The sequence below is a fragment of the Monodelphis domestica genome, chromosome 1, assembly GCF_027887165.1.
Source record: "Monodelphis domestica isolate mMonDom1 chromosome 1, mMonDom1.pri, whole genome shotgun sequence".
Taxonomy (NCBI): Eukaryota; Metazoa; Chordata; class Mammalia; order Didelphimorphia; family Didelphidae; genus Monodelphis; species Monodelphis domestica.
The window spans coordinates 530,167,430-530,182,447 of NC_077227.1; the positions used below are offsets into that span (position 1 = coordinate 530,167,430).

At 38.1% G+C, this 15,018-nt stretch overlaps 1 protein-coding gene across 4 annotated transcripts in view; it reads left to right on the forward strand.

The window, feature by feature from the left end:
* CRIM1 (cysteine rich transmembrane BMP regulator 1) overlaps positions 1 to 14,227 on the forward strand; it is a 240,483-nt gene extending 226,256 nt beyond the window's left edge. For all 4 annotated transcript variants that reach the window (XM_007476071.3, XM_007476073.3, XM_001371615.4 and 1 more), the window contains 3 exons: positions 3,672 to 3,794; positions 9,101 to 9,288; positions 11,492 to 14,227. In XM_007476071.3, coding sequence (XP_007476133.2) covers positions 3,672 to 3,794; positions 9,101 to 9,288; positions 11,492 to 11,668 — 488 coding nt within the window. In that variant the 3' untranslated portion in view covers positions 11,669 to 14,227. The remainder of the gene's footprint in view (positions 1 to 3,671; positions 3,795 to 9,100; positions 9,289 to 11,491) is intronic.
* Positions 14,228 to 15,018: the final 791 nt, after the last annotated feature.

Here is a 15,018-nt window from a genome sequence, read left to right on the forward strand (position 1 = left end):
CCCTTCGGGGAAGACGGGGAATCCCATAGGAGAATTGGTCAAAAGAACTCAGAAAATGTACTCTAGGAGTGACATAATGGCCTTTTTTAGATATTAGAAAAATAAAGGAAACTCTTTCTTAACATTAAGCCACCCCCCCCCCAAAAGAATTTCTCTATGAAGTAGCTCGCTTCCTAAAGTCAAGGCAACAAGGGAGCAAACTTTTGTTAGGCGCCTGTGGGGTCAGGAGATGAAAAGAAAGGTGGGGGGAAAGTCTCTGCTCTCAAGATCAAGGCAGTCTAATGGGGAAGCCAATGTGCAAACAGCTATATACAAAGAAGAGGGATACAGGATAAAATGGAGAGAATAACCATACATTAAAGATGTTAGAGAGGCACTTGGATGGCCTGTGAGGTCCCTTTTCCTTTCTCATTTCTGCTCTTCAGATTTAAACTAGATTAAAACTAGAAACTAGAAAACCTGGGTTATTGTTCTGATGCTATCGGTAGCTCTCCGTGTGATCGTAAGCAAGCATCTTACACTACACCTTCATTTCTCTCTTTATGATAAGAAAATATGCATTTATTCTATTTATTCTTTCCCGGCCTCACAGAGATAGAATAAGGATAAATGAGAACATAGGGACAAGCCCTTTTCCAAGGTTCTATCCAGCCAGCTAGATCTTTGCTCTGAACTTTCCAGAAGTTTCACTATGAGAGTTTCACAAACTCTACCCAAGGGACCATGGTCAGCTCCTCAGGAGGAAGGGATTTTAGCTAGAAATACAATTATTACTTTCGTTGTGCCTCTTCAGTAAAATTCACCACCCTTCCCTGCACAAAAAGCTTGTTTTCGTCCTTCTGAATTTTTCTTCCTCCCTGGATGGTCCTAACTATGCCCATAAGAATTTCCCCTAATTCTGGTGAAGATACTAGTTAAATCAAGCCATCGTTTTTGATGGTGGTAGGTATTCTGTCTTCTCCTGACTCTAAATGCCACAAATGCACTCAATTTTTAGATTGTACTCTGGCTAGCAAGCCTAACAATTGCTGCATGTGTCATGATTTTGGAACAGTAGATACTTTTTGAATATGTATAGATGGCCTAGGTGAAGAGTTGGACACAACTGGAAAAACAACTGAAAATTATAACTATACCCTTTTAAAAGCAGGCCTTTTTAACTTGGGATTCATGAACATTTAAAAAATATATTTGGATAATTTTATATACCAATATAACAATACTGTGTTTTGGTTCTAAGGCAGAAGAGTGGTAAGGGCTAGGCAATGAGGGTTAAGTGACTTGCCCAGGGTCACACAGCTAGGATGTGTCTGAGGGCAGATTTGAACCTAGGACTTCCCATCTCTGGGTCTGGCTCTCCATCCACTGAGCCACCCAGCTGCCCCCCGGATAATTATTTTTAATATAATTTATTTCCTTTGTAACCTTGTGCATTTTATCTTATGCATTTAAAAGCCATGTCCTGAAAAGGGGTCCGCAGGCTGTACCACTGTCTAAAGGGTGCATCGCGTGCTCACACACCACATACACACATTAAGGACCCTTCTTCTAGAATCCCAAAGCTTTTATCAGTTTTACTCCTAGCAAAACAGCCAAATAGCTATTTGACCAGTGAATTAACAATATCTCCTGTAGGCTTTGAGAATGTTTTTGTTACTTTTGACACTGACAAGATCGTGGAATCATTCTAACATTAATCCTCTGTCGTGAATGCTGAACCTCGGAACTAGCTGGTCACTGGATGAGCAGGTAGTCATCAGGACTGCACCAAGCCTTGCAAGGGAACAGCCGTCACAGTCTTACATAAAATACCCTTTTCCCCCTGAAAGTGAGTCATGAGGAAAAGCTCCTGCCATACTAAGTGAGGTAGCCCTTGTGACAGCACTCGGCACCATGCTGGGCATATAGTAGGCCCTTAATAACTGCTTATTCCACGCCGTTCCATCATATTTGGGTCTGTGCTCTGGACACAAAACTATCTTCTTGGCAAAATCTGTTTTCACTCTTGAAATTTGGGGGAATTCATTGAGAAGCACCTATGAGAGTTTATTTTTCATACACTATATACTAATTTCTATTTAAGGGTCACAGATGAGAAAGAATTTTTTGTGTGTATTCCTGTGTCCGAGTTCTGGGTCAGAGCCTCTGCTTCTTGCATTTTCTTGGTCTTTATGAATGTCAGTGAATGTCTCCCTTTTAACAAAATTTGGTTAGTAGAAAAACAAAACAAGAATCTCTTCTTGCCTCTGTGACCTTCATTATATGGAGATGAGGAGGACGGATGGTTTGAAGGGCCGTCTCCTAATTGCCTGTTGGCCAATTTAGATGTCTTGGGATATCCAAGAAAGGGGCTGAATAATAAGCTAAAACTCTATTTATATACCTGCCTGATGTCATTGGGGATCTTTGGTCATTCAAGGGAGCCACTGACCTATCACCCTTATTGGTTAAAATGCTAATGTAATCATTAGATATTTTTACCCCAAACCATCTCAAAATAACTTAATCTTAACTAACACATTGTTTCTCTGAGAGACTAAAAACCATGTGACCTAAAAGACCAAGCAATATATAGAGAAGATACAAAAAAAATTTTTTTTTGCTTCTTGGGATAGTTTCTTTCTCACATCCATAGCCTATTGGTTGAGAACTCTCTGACTTGTGCACATACCTCTCCATAGTTTATTCAGATTACTTGTTGAGTAGATAATGTAGAATAAGAATAATAGTTAACAATTGTTTTTATGGATGTTCTTCTTACAAACAATGAGTTAGGGGTAGTCATTGAGGAAGAGGGTAGGTAAAATACCTTTATTGTGTTATAGAAATGCTTCAAGATTTTTTCCCCAATAGTATTAAGCCAGTTCTTGCTAATGTCTTCAATAAGGGCTACAAAAATATCTCTTATTGGTACCCTTGAAAAATGATCAGTGTTTTAGGATTCTCAGAGGATTAGAATTTAGATTCTAATTTAGATTTAGGATTTAGAATCTCAGAGGATTCAGGTCCAAAAACATCTGGCATTTGGGACAAACAATACTATTTTCTAACTTTGCTTGTTTTATAAGCCTGTTGTTCAAAGATCTAAGAGGTTGAGGTATGTAAATATAATTTACTAATGATTTTAACTGAAAAGTACAAAAAACAATCCAACTGACAAAACTAATGTTTCGCCTTACATTAGGGCATCCCACCATGTCTCCACTTCAGCCCATTTTGGAGTAAGTTTTGGGAGAAGAGGACATAAAGAAGGACTAAAGAAAGAGATTCTTCAGCCATTAAAGTCCTGTATTGTTGTTGTTGTTTAAATAGGATTCAGCATTACAAAAATGACCAAATTGCAGCTTGAGTTTATTGAAAGTAATTCAAAACAAAAGAAATGTTTACATTTCAAACCACTCTACCTTCAGTTTCAAGATTAGAGGTGAAAAATGAAGGTGGATGTCATTAGAGAAGGAAATCCTACTTAATTTTATGAACTTTGTATCCCACACCACCTTACTACTAAAGGATATACTTTAACTCTTCATGGAAACCAAGGAATTAGAACTTCATTTAGTATGCTAGGAAATAAATATTGAGTGAATGAAATACCCAACTTGATTTGAAAATAAGAAAATGATCATGTTCTTACTCTGTCATCTCTTATGAAATGTTTCCCTCTTTTTTAGAGATGTACGTACCTGAACCAACCAATATTCCCATTGAAAAGACAAATCATCGAGGAGAGATTGAATTAGAGGTACCAGTATGGCCTACCCCTAGTGAAAATGACATCATCCATCGCCCCAGAGGTAAGTTGTAGTGAATACTAAGATAAACGAGATAATAGAGGCAAAGACATTTTTGACATGTGCCTTTCCAGCTGTTCAGATTCTTGCTGTGGGCATTTTAGAACTAGTAAGCCCTTGACAACCTTCAAAAATATCTTATGTTTTCTGTCCCTAATCTTGGTTTTCAAACAATAATATACTGTCACCTTAAAAAAAAATTTCCACAGGTAAACTCTTAAACGGAGCTCTCTTATCATTAGAAGCAATTATGATATCCTAGACATACCTTGAGAAATTTGCAAATTACATAATTTTATAAATTACTGAAAATAACAGTCTTATCTACTTCATAAGAAGTAAAAGTTCATGGTCTTAAAGTACAAAAGCTGACATTTCTGCACTAGAAAGTTCATGGAGTGCTGGATTTGAATTAGAAAGGTCAAGTTTCAAATACTGCTTCAGACATTAACAGCTGTGTCATTTTGGACCTCAGTTTCCTCATCTGTAAAATGAAAGGTTTAAATTCTATGGTCCCTTCCAGCTCGAAATCTATGATCCCATGCCCTATTTTCTAGGACAAAGTATGACCTTCATTTCACATCTGATTGTTTTTTTGTTGTTGTAAATACACATTTCAAACATATTGTACTCATTAAGTCTATGAAATATAGTCATGATATTTAAATATGCAATATTCTACCATTTTACAATGCAGGTTTAGGACTCCATGTGTATTTCATGTGTCATATTTTCAGAACTTTCCAGAACTTTAACTTTTTAGTAATGTTCAGACAAAGCTATAGTTACATCAGTTTTTTGAGGGGTTCAAAACAGGGTTTCAAAAACTGAAAATGACCTAAGAAGTTACTGAAATATTAGGTCATTTGAAAAAAAGTATAGTCATTAATGGAGGAATGTTTAAAGAAACTTAAATTCTATAGCTTATAGAATAATGTTTTTCAATTATTATTTCCTTGGGTGGACCCTAAGAGGCCTTGATACCACACAAAAGACTTCCTTTCCCAGTTTTCCTTTAGCATCCCTTGCATGATCACCATTGCCAATTCATAGAAGAGAGGGAAATTCATGAATCATCCATCAGTTTTGAAGGCGACAACAGGAAACATCTTCTTCCTCTTCTTTTGCCCTCATTTCCCCCTTTCTTTAAATTTGGGACCAAATATCAGGCCAGTAGGATGAACTAGAGAAGTGAAGTTAAATTAGGAGAAAGTGAAATTACAGCTTTCAAAACTAGTCCTGATATTTTAATTTAAGCTGTGGCAATGGACCTCGGGAGCTAACATCCAAAAAAGCAAAATGAGTTAAACCAAAGCCTTTTCAGAGCATTCTTATTGTGTTTGCTGTACATTTGTTTACCTTTCCACTGTGTTATTGAGGAATCAGTTAATGCTTCTCCTTTTAAAAACTTGAAAGATATGTAGTTTTTTTATTTTAAGTTACAATCAAATTTTAATTATTCTTTTAGTGTGATTACCTTGTCAGAAGATCTAAGACCTAATTTCGCTTATTCCCCTTTCTGAAAATTTCCTTTGAGACTATGGCCAATTCACTTCCCATTTCTGGGTCCTAAATTCCTCATCAATTAAAAAAAAAAGGCATTGGACTCCTCTGAAAGATCTTCTAGATTGAAAGCTATTTTCTTGAGTTCAGAGATTAAGTATGATTTTATTTTCCTTGCCAAGTTGGAACCATCATTCGCCTGCCCAACATTCTTTCCCATCCTTATTTTTTAATACTCCGCTGCCCTCAGAATGTATGATCTCACTCAAAGGAATTCAGTGGATCCCTTAAATAATAAGCTAAACTTTAATCATGTTGATAGCACAATGTGTTCATAGTTGAAAATCAAAATGAGACATAAAATGCATTTGTTGAAATTAATAACAATAGAGACTTCTATTGTCCTCCCTGGGGCATGTATCAAAGACACAACAGAGAACTTCCCCAAGACTAGTTAAAACGGATGATTTGCTGGCTCTTTGGGCAATACACCTGGGTAGAATTCATACTTCCAAAAAAGCATTTCTTGAGCAAGAAATTGAGACCAAGAGGGAATAGGTGGTGTGGCCACCACTTTTTACTAGAAAGGTCAAGGGAAGTGAAAAAGAAAAACTGTCTAGTAAAAAAGATAATGTCTGATAAAAATGGCAGACCAATTACAAGCCGAAGTTGATAAGAATGTTTGTCAGATGTCTTACAAATCTAAATCAAACAGCTTTAAACTAAAAAGGGTTGGTGAGCGAGAAAGAGACCCATGCTTCTGAGATTAGAGAAGACACAATGTAGAAATAGTCGCTTTTGACACCTGAAGTTTAAAGGAGATATACTCTGGGAAAGGAATGAGCAGTAAAAGCTGTAGCCTCAAATACAAAAAATTTAAGCAACAAGTAAAATTAAATTCCTGGCTGGAATATGGTTAGATGGGTATATTTAGAATTATATATTAAGAAAATGTCAGAGAGGGGAGGTCCTAGGTTCAAATCTGACCTCTCAGACACTTCCTAGCTGTGTGACCCTGGGCAAGTCACTTAACCCACATTGCCACTCTTCTGCCTTGGAACCAATACACGCTATTGATTCTAAGATGGAAAGTAAGGGAGAGGGAGGGAGAGAGAGGGAGGGAGAGAGAGAGAGAATGAGAGAGAGAGAGAGAGAGCGCCAGGGGGGAGGGAGGGAGGAAGGAAGAAAAGAAGGAAGGAAGGAAGGAAGGAAGGAAGGAAGACAGTAGACAGTTGTTATGTAAGAAACAAGAAAGGAGAAGCAGGATAGAACAAATTTTGGGAAACCAGAAGCACCACAGATCATCTGAACAGAAAGAGCAGAGAAATGAGGAGTTTGGGAAGTAGAAGCATAATAGAGTATTGACATACTTTATGTTGTGCTCCCCATATGATATGGCTACTCCCACGTGTTCATAAAGCCCTCCCTCCTTAGAATCCTTGATTCCCTTCCATATTTAGATCAAGCACCACCTTCTACATAAACCTGCATCTGCTCCCCATCAGCATTTTTCCTTCCCAAATTGACCTTTCATTTATTACTTAAACAAACATGTACATGTTAGTGCCTTGAAAATGGGGATGCTATGATTTCTCTCTGTAGCCATAGTGCCCATCATGTGTTTAATACATTCTTGATTGATAGTAATGGAGAATGTCAGTTATCCAAATACCTGCTGAACCTTTCTTGCTACTCACTTCCTGTATTAATTCTGTCCTTCAAAAAGGGAGTGAATTCCATTCAGAATCTGATTCTGACCAAAATAAGGAAACTTGGTGGGCTAAAAATAAGGGCAGTATTTAGGGAAATGACTCCTGCTTCCTAAAGTTTGTAATCGTGAGAGGAAAGCTGGGTCACAAAATATGGCCCTACATTTGGGGGCATCAGATGTCAGTGGGTCAGAGGAAGAATAAATAATATTCTGTAGACTAAAATTCCACATATAAAGACTTTGCCAAGGAAGGATGGAAACTGTCAAGAATGAAATTCTGAAGATACAAAGGGAAACAACGGGAGAGTTGTCCCAAGAGATGGATGTGCACATGCAAAGAACTCCCAAACCAACTTAGTTTTTTAAAAAGGATATGTACAGAAAAAATATGCAAGAGTTGATATCACTATAAATACAAATAATGACATGATCCTATAAGAATAGTGTCAGGAAAGCCAAAGCTCAGGGTGAGCCAAGAGCCTGGCAAGGAAAATCAAAGGCAACAAAAACTGTTCTGGTTTTATTCAATTATATTGGGAAAAAGAAAAGGATTAAAGAAGGGATAGGACCTTATGAAAACTGTCAATGGAGAGAAGACATAGCTGCTCGACTCTTGAATATGATTTTGTTTTCTCTGCAAAGGAGATTGTCTTTTGGACCGGAGAGCATAGAACAAAAATATATAATAAGGACTCAGTACTTGAGATGAGTAAGGAAATAGTATGAGAATACTTTTTTGACTTTGATAGAGGACTCAGATGAACTCCATCTTCAGGACCTGAAAGAATTGACAGATGTGATTGCTGAACCATTGTCAGAGAGATATGCAAGATCATGGGTAACAGGAGAAACACTACAGGCTTAAAGAAAAGGAAAATGTCCTGATTTCTCCCAAAAAAAGGGAGAGAATCTAGTCTGCAAACAATAGGCCAGTGAGCTTGATTTCAATTCCTCAGAAAATTCTATACTACAAGATGAAAGAGACTGGCTTCATCAAGATCATCTTGTGACAAAGTTATTTTATTTCCTTTTTTTAACAAATTTAGTAAACCGGTTGAAAGAGGAAATGCTGCCAATATAGTTTACCTAGATTTTGGAAAGTTTTTTGATAAAAGTATCTTATGCTGTTCTTGCAGAAAAGATTGAGAGATGTGGGCTAGGAAATGGTACAATTAGATGGATATGGAGAAGTTGTTACTTATTCATACTATAATGGTTCCATGTGTTTTGGAAATGAGGCCCTAAGGATCTATGTTCAACCTTTTGCTTTTTAATATTTTTATCTGTCTTCACTAAAGACACAGAATCTTCCTAAAATCTGTAAATAATATAAAGCTAGGATGAGTAGATAATGTGATGGATGACAATGTCCTGATCCAGAAAAGGTCTTGACAAGATAGAAAAATGAACTAAGAAGATTAAAAGTATGGTATATTTAGAGTCTTATACTTCAGTTCAAGAAATAGACTTCACTCACAAGTTCATGTTGGGGGAAGTATGGTAAAATAGCAGTTTATCTGACAAAAAAAATCTGGAGATTGTCATGAACTATCAGTTTAATGAATCAGGAGGGTGATGTGGCAGCCAAAAAAGCTCAGACTAATTAAGAAAGGAATAGCTTTCAGGAATAAGATCAGAATCCCACTGTAAACTGCCCATCAGAAAACATGTGAAATACTGTGTTCTGAGCACCAGACTTTGGAAGGAAATTGATAGCTTGGAGGGTTATCAAAGTGAAGAAGTGTACAGTTTGTGCCATAAGAATCCCTTGAAGAAACTTGGGATTTTTAGCCTAAAGAATAAGTTCTAGGGCTACATAGTGGCTGAATTCAAATACCTAAAAGACTGTCTGAAAGGAATGGAGCTTGTTTTGGCACTAAAGGGCATAAGTAAAAGAGTAGGAATGGGAAGAAGTCTCAAGGATGAACCATCGTAGACGACTTCAAGTAAGCTTTCGATGAGTTAGATTGAATGTTTGCTTCATTTTCATATTGAAATTATTATTCCATGAAGCTTCTTTAAAATGTAAGTTGGAGAGCCCTGCAAAACTGCTTTGGGATTTAGTACTTAAGTCTTATTGCTTTATTTTTTCCAGACCTGGGTCATCTTCAGGTGGAATACAGAGATGGGAATGGGCCACATCTAAGTGAAGACTCTTCTCTTGCATCTTTTGCCTGGGTTGGAGGAATAATGGGAGTCCTGGGTTTTATAGTAATATTCCTATTTTTAAATCAGAAGAAACAGTGGATTCCAGTGCTCTGTTGGTATCGAACACCTACAAAGGTACAGTACTGAAAATTTCATTGAGTTGTAAAATTAGGAAAACATCTAAGTGTTGTACTTAATTATTTGGTAGAACTTAAGCTGTATGCTTCATAGTTTCTAATGATTATCAGACTATAAATGTCAAATGGCTATTACTTTCATACCATTGGTTCTGTGTTACTGATGAAAATGCTCCTGTCTTCCCTGAGTTAATGAACCCAGACCTTTGAACCATCCGATATCTTCAGTTCACATTTCAAAAGACCAATTGAACACATCCTTACTCATAGCAGACCCTGATTCTAACAGTCATGGAAAGATAAATGTAGATGGATGATCCTGGGTGGGGCCCAAGTGAAACAGAGTAAGAATGAGAACATGGAGAATGGAGAGGAAAAGGCATGACGGTGGAAAGGCGAAAAAGACAAGGGGAGCGAGCATTAAGCCATCATGTATGTATAGCCTTGGTCAGACCTCCCAGAGACGCCGTGCAATAGGCAGCACAAATGAGAAGACGGCCGGGGAGGAGAAGAGCGACTCCCCAAGTCCTACAGTTCTTCAGAAGCAGAAGCGGGCCTGGAGCGCTAACTCTGATTCAAAGATCAGGGCTTCCCCTCACGTGCTATGTCTAGAAATGGCAGGAAAAAGGAGAAGAGTCACCGAGGTGAAGGCCGGCGCCTGATCTGCTCATATGGATAGAAAGCGCAGACGGCAGTGAGTCATCAACCTTCACGGCACGGTCCGGCTGTGTCTGTGAAGGGGCGAGGTTGCTGCCGCTGTCACTGTGGGACAGCTCCCAAGTATCTGGATTCTACACAGCTCAGAACATCCAGTCCAGCCTGCCCGAAGCAGGGATGGCTTCTGCATCATCCCAGGACGGTGGTCATCCAGACGCACCTGAACAGACAACTCCAAAATTAGGCTGATAAGCATTTCTTAAGCACTAGGCACTGTGCTAGGCCCAGGGATACACATGCTCCTCGGCCTCAAACAGCTTAAATTCTAATAGGGAAATCCGTGACCTAAGGTGCTGGCAAGCATGGAGGAAGGACATGTTTGGGGTGGTGTGAGTGAGCCAGAAAAGGATTTGGCAGTAATTAGATCCTTAAGTTGCCTCTTCTTTTAGTCCTGACTGAGGCAGATGGCACCAGTGGTGAGGAAGTGGAGGCCTAGGTCTGGCCGAGACAAGGCTAAAGCTTACCAATCAGGGCTGGCTGGGGGGTGTGGGGACTCCAGCTTGCCGATGGGAAGGAGGAGTCCTGAAGGAGAAAGCCCAGTCTGGACATGGGCCTGAGAAGCCAGCTAGTCTGATCCCATACCTAGAAGGAACAAAGATCTTACTAGCCAGGCGGCAATCTGTTCCATTGTGAGAAGGTTTTCCTTATAATTATCACACAAGTCCTACTTTTCTGAGAAAAAGGAGTCCGGGATGACACTGAGGCTGCAAGCCTGGGGGACTGGTAGGATGGTGGTGTCCTCGGCAGTCATGGGGAAGTGAGGAGGAGCGGGGAGGACTCGGGGAAAGATCCTGAGCTCAGTTTTGTGCATGCTGAGTTTATGATATCTACAGAAAATGCAGTTTAAGATAGACAACGGGCAGTCAGAGATGTGAGTTTGGAAGTCAGCAGAGAAGTCAGGGCTGGATAAGCAGATTTGTGACATCATCATTACAGAGATGATCATTTAATCCGTGAGAACTGATGAAATCCCCAAGTGAAATAGGATAGAGAACAAAGAGAAGAGGGTGCAGGACAGAACCCTGAGGGACACCGAGAATTAGCAGGCGTGACCTGGAGGAATCCAACAAATGAAACAGGAGCAACGAAATAAGTAGGAAGAGAACCAGAAAAGAGAAGTGCTGTGAAAGCCTGGAGAGAAGAACATCAAGGAGGGAAGGGCCGTTGTCTGTCTCAGGAAGAGGCCATTAGATTTGGGAAGAGATTGTTATTCACTTTGGAGAGAGCTAAACAGTTCAGCTTCCTTCACCTCTTCTTCATGTGATCTGCTGTCCAAATCTCTGCCATCCTGGTCTTCTCCCTCTCAACGTGCTTTAATTTCTCCTTAAAATGTGACACCAGAAACATAATACCACATAATGGCACCTACTACAAAGTACTTTTACATTCCTTTCTTTGGAGAGTGATAAGACTAATTTTGCCATTTGTAGCCTGACTAGGAGGTTAACTAATTCCACTCTTTTTTTTTCTCTCTCTCTTTTTAGCCTTCTTCCCTAAACAATCAGCTGGTGTATGTGGACTGCAAGAAAGGAACTATGGTTCAGGTGGATAGTTCTCAGAGAATGCTAAGAATTGCTGACCCAGATGCAAGATTTAGTGGCTTCTACAGCATGCAAAAACAGAATAACCTTCAAGCAGATAATTTCTATCAGACAGTGTGAAAAACTACACCCTCAGTGAGGTTTAAAAACAAAGACAGAAAAAGACTAAATCTGCTATAACTTAGAATTTGTGCACTTGCTTAGTGGGTTGTATTGGATTTGTGACTTCATGTACAGCTCTAAGACCTTCCCGGGATGGGCTTTGTCTACAGCGAGGTGCCAGAACAAGCATTCCCACTTTTCCTCATGATAACTGACCAAGTGTTTTCTTAGAACCAAAGTTTTCAAAAGTTGCTAAGATATATTTGCTTGTAATATAGCTGTAGAAATACTGGGGGTGGGGGGGAGGGAGCATTGAGTTGGGTAAGTGGGTGGGAGGGTTGTATTGGGAAGACAGATTGGTCAGCTTGGCTTGGGGAGAAACCTGGTAAAAATAAAACCAGTCAAATGGCCGAGCATTGGGAGGACTTTTTTTTTCTCATTGTGCTTAAAGCTGCATTGGTTGCAACAAAGCCTAGCCTAAGTGAAAGACAAGAAAAGGGTCTCATGATTCAGCGGCTGTGACCACCTCAGAACGACAACACTTGGAGACAAAAGCCTCCAACAGCCACCCGGGTGTCCCATAGCCACAGGTTCTTCTATACAATCAGAATGTGCAGTAGGCAGTGAGAAAGCCAGGGAGATGGGTAGCAAGATCTCTCAGATGCGGGTTATTAAGGATGTGTACAGTTATTCCTTGTGCTGCTTTTATTGTCTTCTTCCAAGCCAATCAGCCAGTTGCTGGCAGAGTTAGCAAATGAATGAGACTGAAGTCATTTCTTGATATGAGCACTGGAGCTTTTCTTATGACAGTCTGGAAGGAAGGAAAGGGCAAAGAATGCCAGGCATTTCCAGGGGCTTGTCCATTTGTTTGTTGTTGCTTTGTTCTGTTCTGTTGTGTTGGTTGTTCATAGTTTCAAAGTATAAAAAAGGTTAGTTTTTGTTGAAGCTCTAGCTTAAAAGGAAACAGGTTGTTTTGTGTTGGTTTTTGTTTTTTGTTGTGTTTTTTTAAAGGAAAAAAAAGACTGTTTTAGGATTTTTCCTTATTATTTACTGGTTCTACAAAATAGAAACTACTTCCATACTAGGAAGCAGCTTAATTTTAATTGTATATTATTCAAGCACCTTTGTTGAAGCTCAGAAAAAAATTATGCCTCTTTAAACTTTAGCAATTATAGGAATATTTATGTAAATATCTTAAGCTTCAAAAAAAACAAGAGTATTTGTGTGCATGTGTATATATATATATACATACATATATATTTATACACATACAATTTATGTTTTCCTGTTGAATGTATTTTTATGAGATTTTAACCAGAGCAAAGTTAGATTGAATAGGCATTCCATACCAATGCTTTTAATCACTTATGAGCTTTTAAAAAACAAAGAAAAGATCTCACTCTAACTACAGTTTAATTTGAAAGTGAGGAGGGTATGTGTGCTTGTGTGTAAATATATATCTATATATATGCACATATATATACATTCACACATGCAAATGTATGTTTGTGCACACAAGGAGGTATGCACGTGCACACATTTTTAACAGTCAGTCATCAATGCTCTTGCTATGGAGAAGGGTGTTCTTTCACTTTTTTTCCTCCTTTGGTATTGGTTTTCAATGTACTCATTGGCTAGAGACATTGATGGCAATTTACATGCAGCACTAATCAGCTCCTGGATTTTTTTTCTTCAAACAATTGTTTGAAACAACTACTGGAATATTGTCCACAGTAAGCTGGAAGTTTGTTGTAGTTTGCCTCAATTTTAACTCTGACTGTATACTATAGTGTTAATTTTTCAAACAGCTCCTAGCACTTTTATATTAATTACCCATTTGTGCATTGACTTTTCTTTTACAAATGCTTGTTGTGAAAGACACAGATACCCAGTATGCTTAATGTGAAAAGAAAATGTGTTCTGTTTTGTAAAGGAACTTTCAAGTATTGTTGTAAATACTTGAACAGAGATTGCTGAACTTTAAAACAAATAATTAATTTATTATTATAATGACCTAATTTATTAATCTGAAGAGTAACCATTTTTGCTTTAGAATATCAAAAAGGTGTTCTAGCTGTTTGCATCAAAGAAAAAAAGATTTATTATCAAGGGGCAATATTTTTTCTGTTTCCAAAACAAAATTTGTTAGAAATCTGGTATTATAGAAACAGATTTACATCTGCCTAATTACTACAAATTTTGTTGACAATTAATCCATTCCTGGCATTTAAAAAAACTCTTTATCCAAAAATTGTAAATGCTTGCTTTTGTTTTACAATCACAGCCATATTCTGAAAATACTAACAGGATATAGGACATGGTGTAAATTTTGTTATTATTATTTTTAAAGATATGATTTATCCTGAGTGCTGTATCATTACTCTTTTACTTTTCGGTTCCTGTTGTGCTCTTGTAAAAAGAAAAACAAATAAGATTTCCTGAAAAATAAAATAGATATGTGGCACTTGGAGTGCATCGCAGTTCTACAGTTTGGTTCCTTTCTTCAAAAAAGCAAAACTGTAAGGTGGTTCTTTGTGATTTGGTTCTTAACAGCAAATAAACATTTTGAATCTAAAAGATGCATTGTGGTTTTCAATAGAATATTGAGACAGAATTATTTCACATTCTATTTAAATGAAGTCAGTGCCTTGAAATGATTGGTGTAAGACATATTCCCCACTCCCTAAACCCACCTGATCCCCCCAAAATACCTCTCCCAGAAGCCAGGCTTTTCACAAATAAATTGTGTAATAAGATCCCCCTACAATCATTCAAGAAAGGGAAAACTGGACTAAAAATGCAACCACTATAAGTACTTGTTCCTATAAAAGGATAACTGCCTTCTTGCCTGAAATCATCTGGTCATTGAGTGGGATACATCCAATATCAAGTGCCCATGTTTAAACAATCTGAACTTCAGGCTCATGATGATAAACCAGTAAGGGGACCTGATGTTTTGTGCTTAGAAATACTTCACCTTAATGAACCACAGTCTCCATGAAGTCCCTTTGAATGCTAATCCATAATGGTATCATGTGGACCATGCCATAGGGAGGCAGAAAACATTTCAGATCACTTTGTAAAGTCAATATAATAACCACAAACAAACATTTCACCTATAGAAAAACAAAAATGTCTATCAATCTGAAAAATTCAAGTCTTTCTTTACCTTCTAATTTAGGCTTCACTAACTTGGCATGTTATAAACTTCAGTTCAATCTTACTCAGGTTTTCTATGAAGATAAATAAGATGAGGTTGAGTTGAGCCCTCTTAGGAGAGCAGACTGGGATTTGGATTCTGTTCATTTTGTTTTCTTTTTAAACACTTACTATCTGTCTTAGAGTCAATACTATGCATTGGTTCCAAG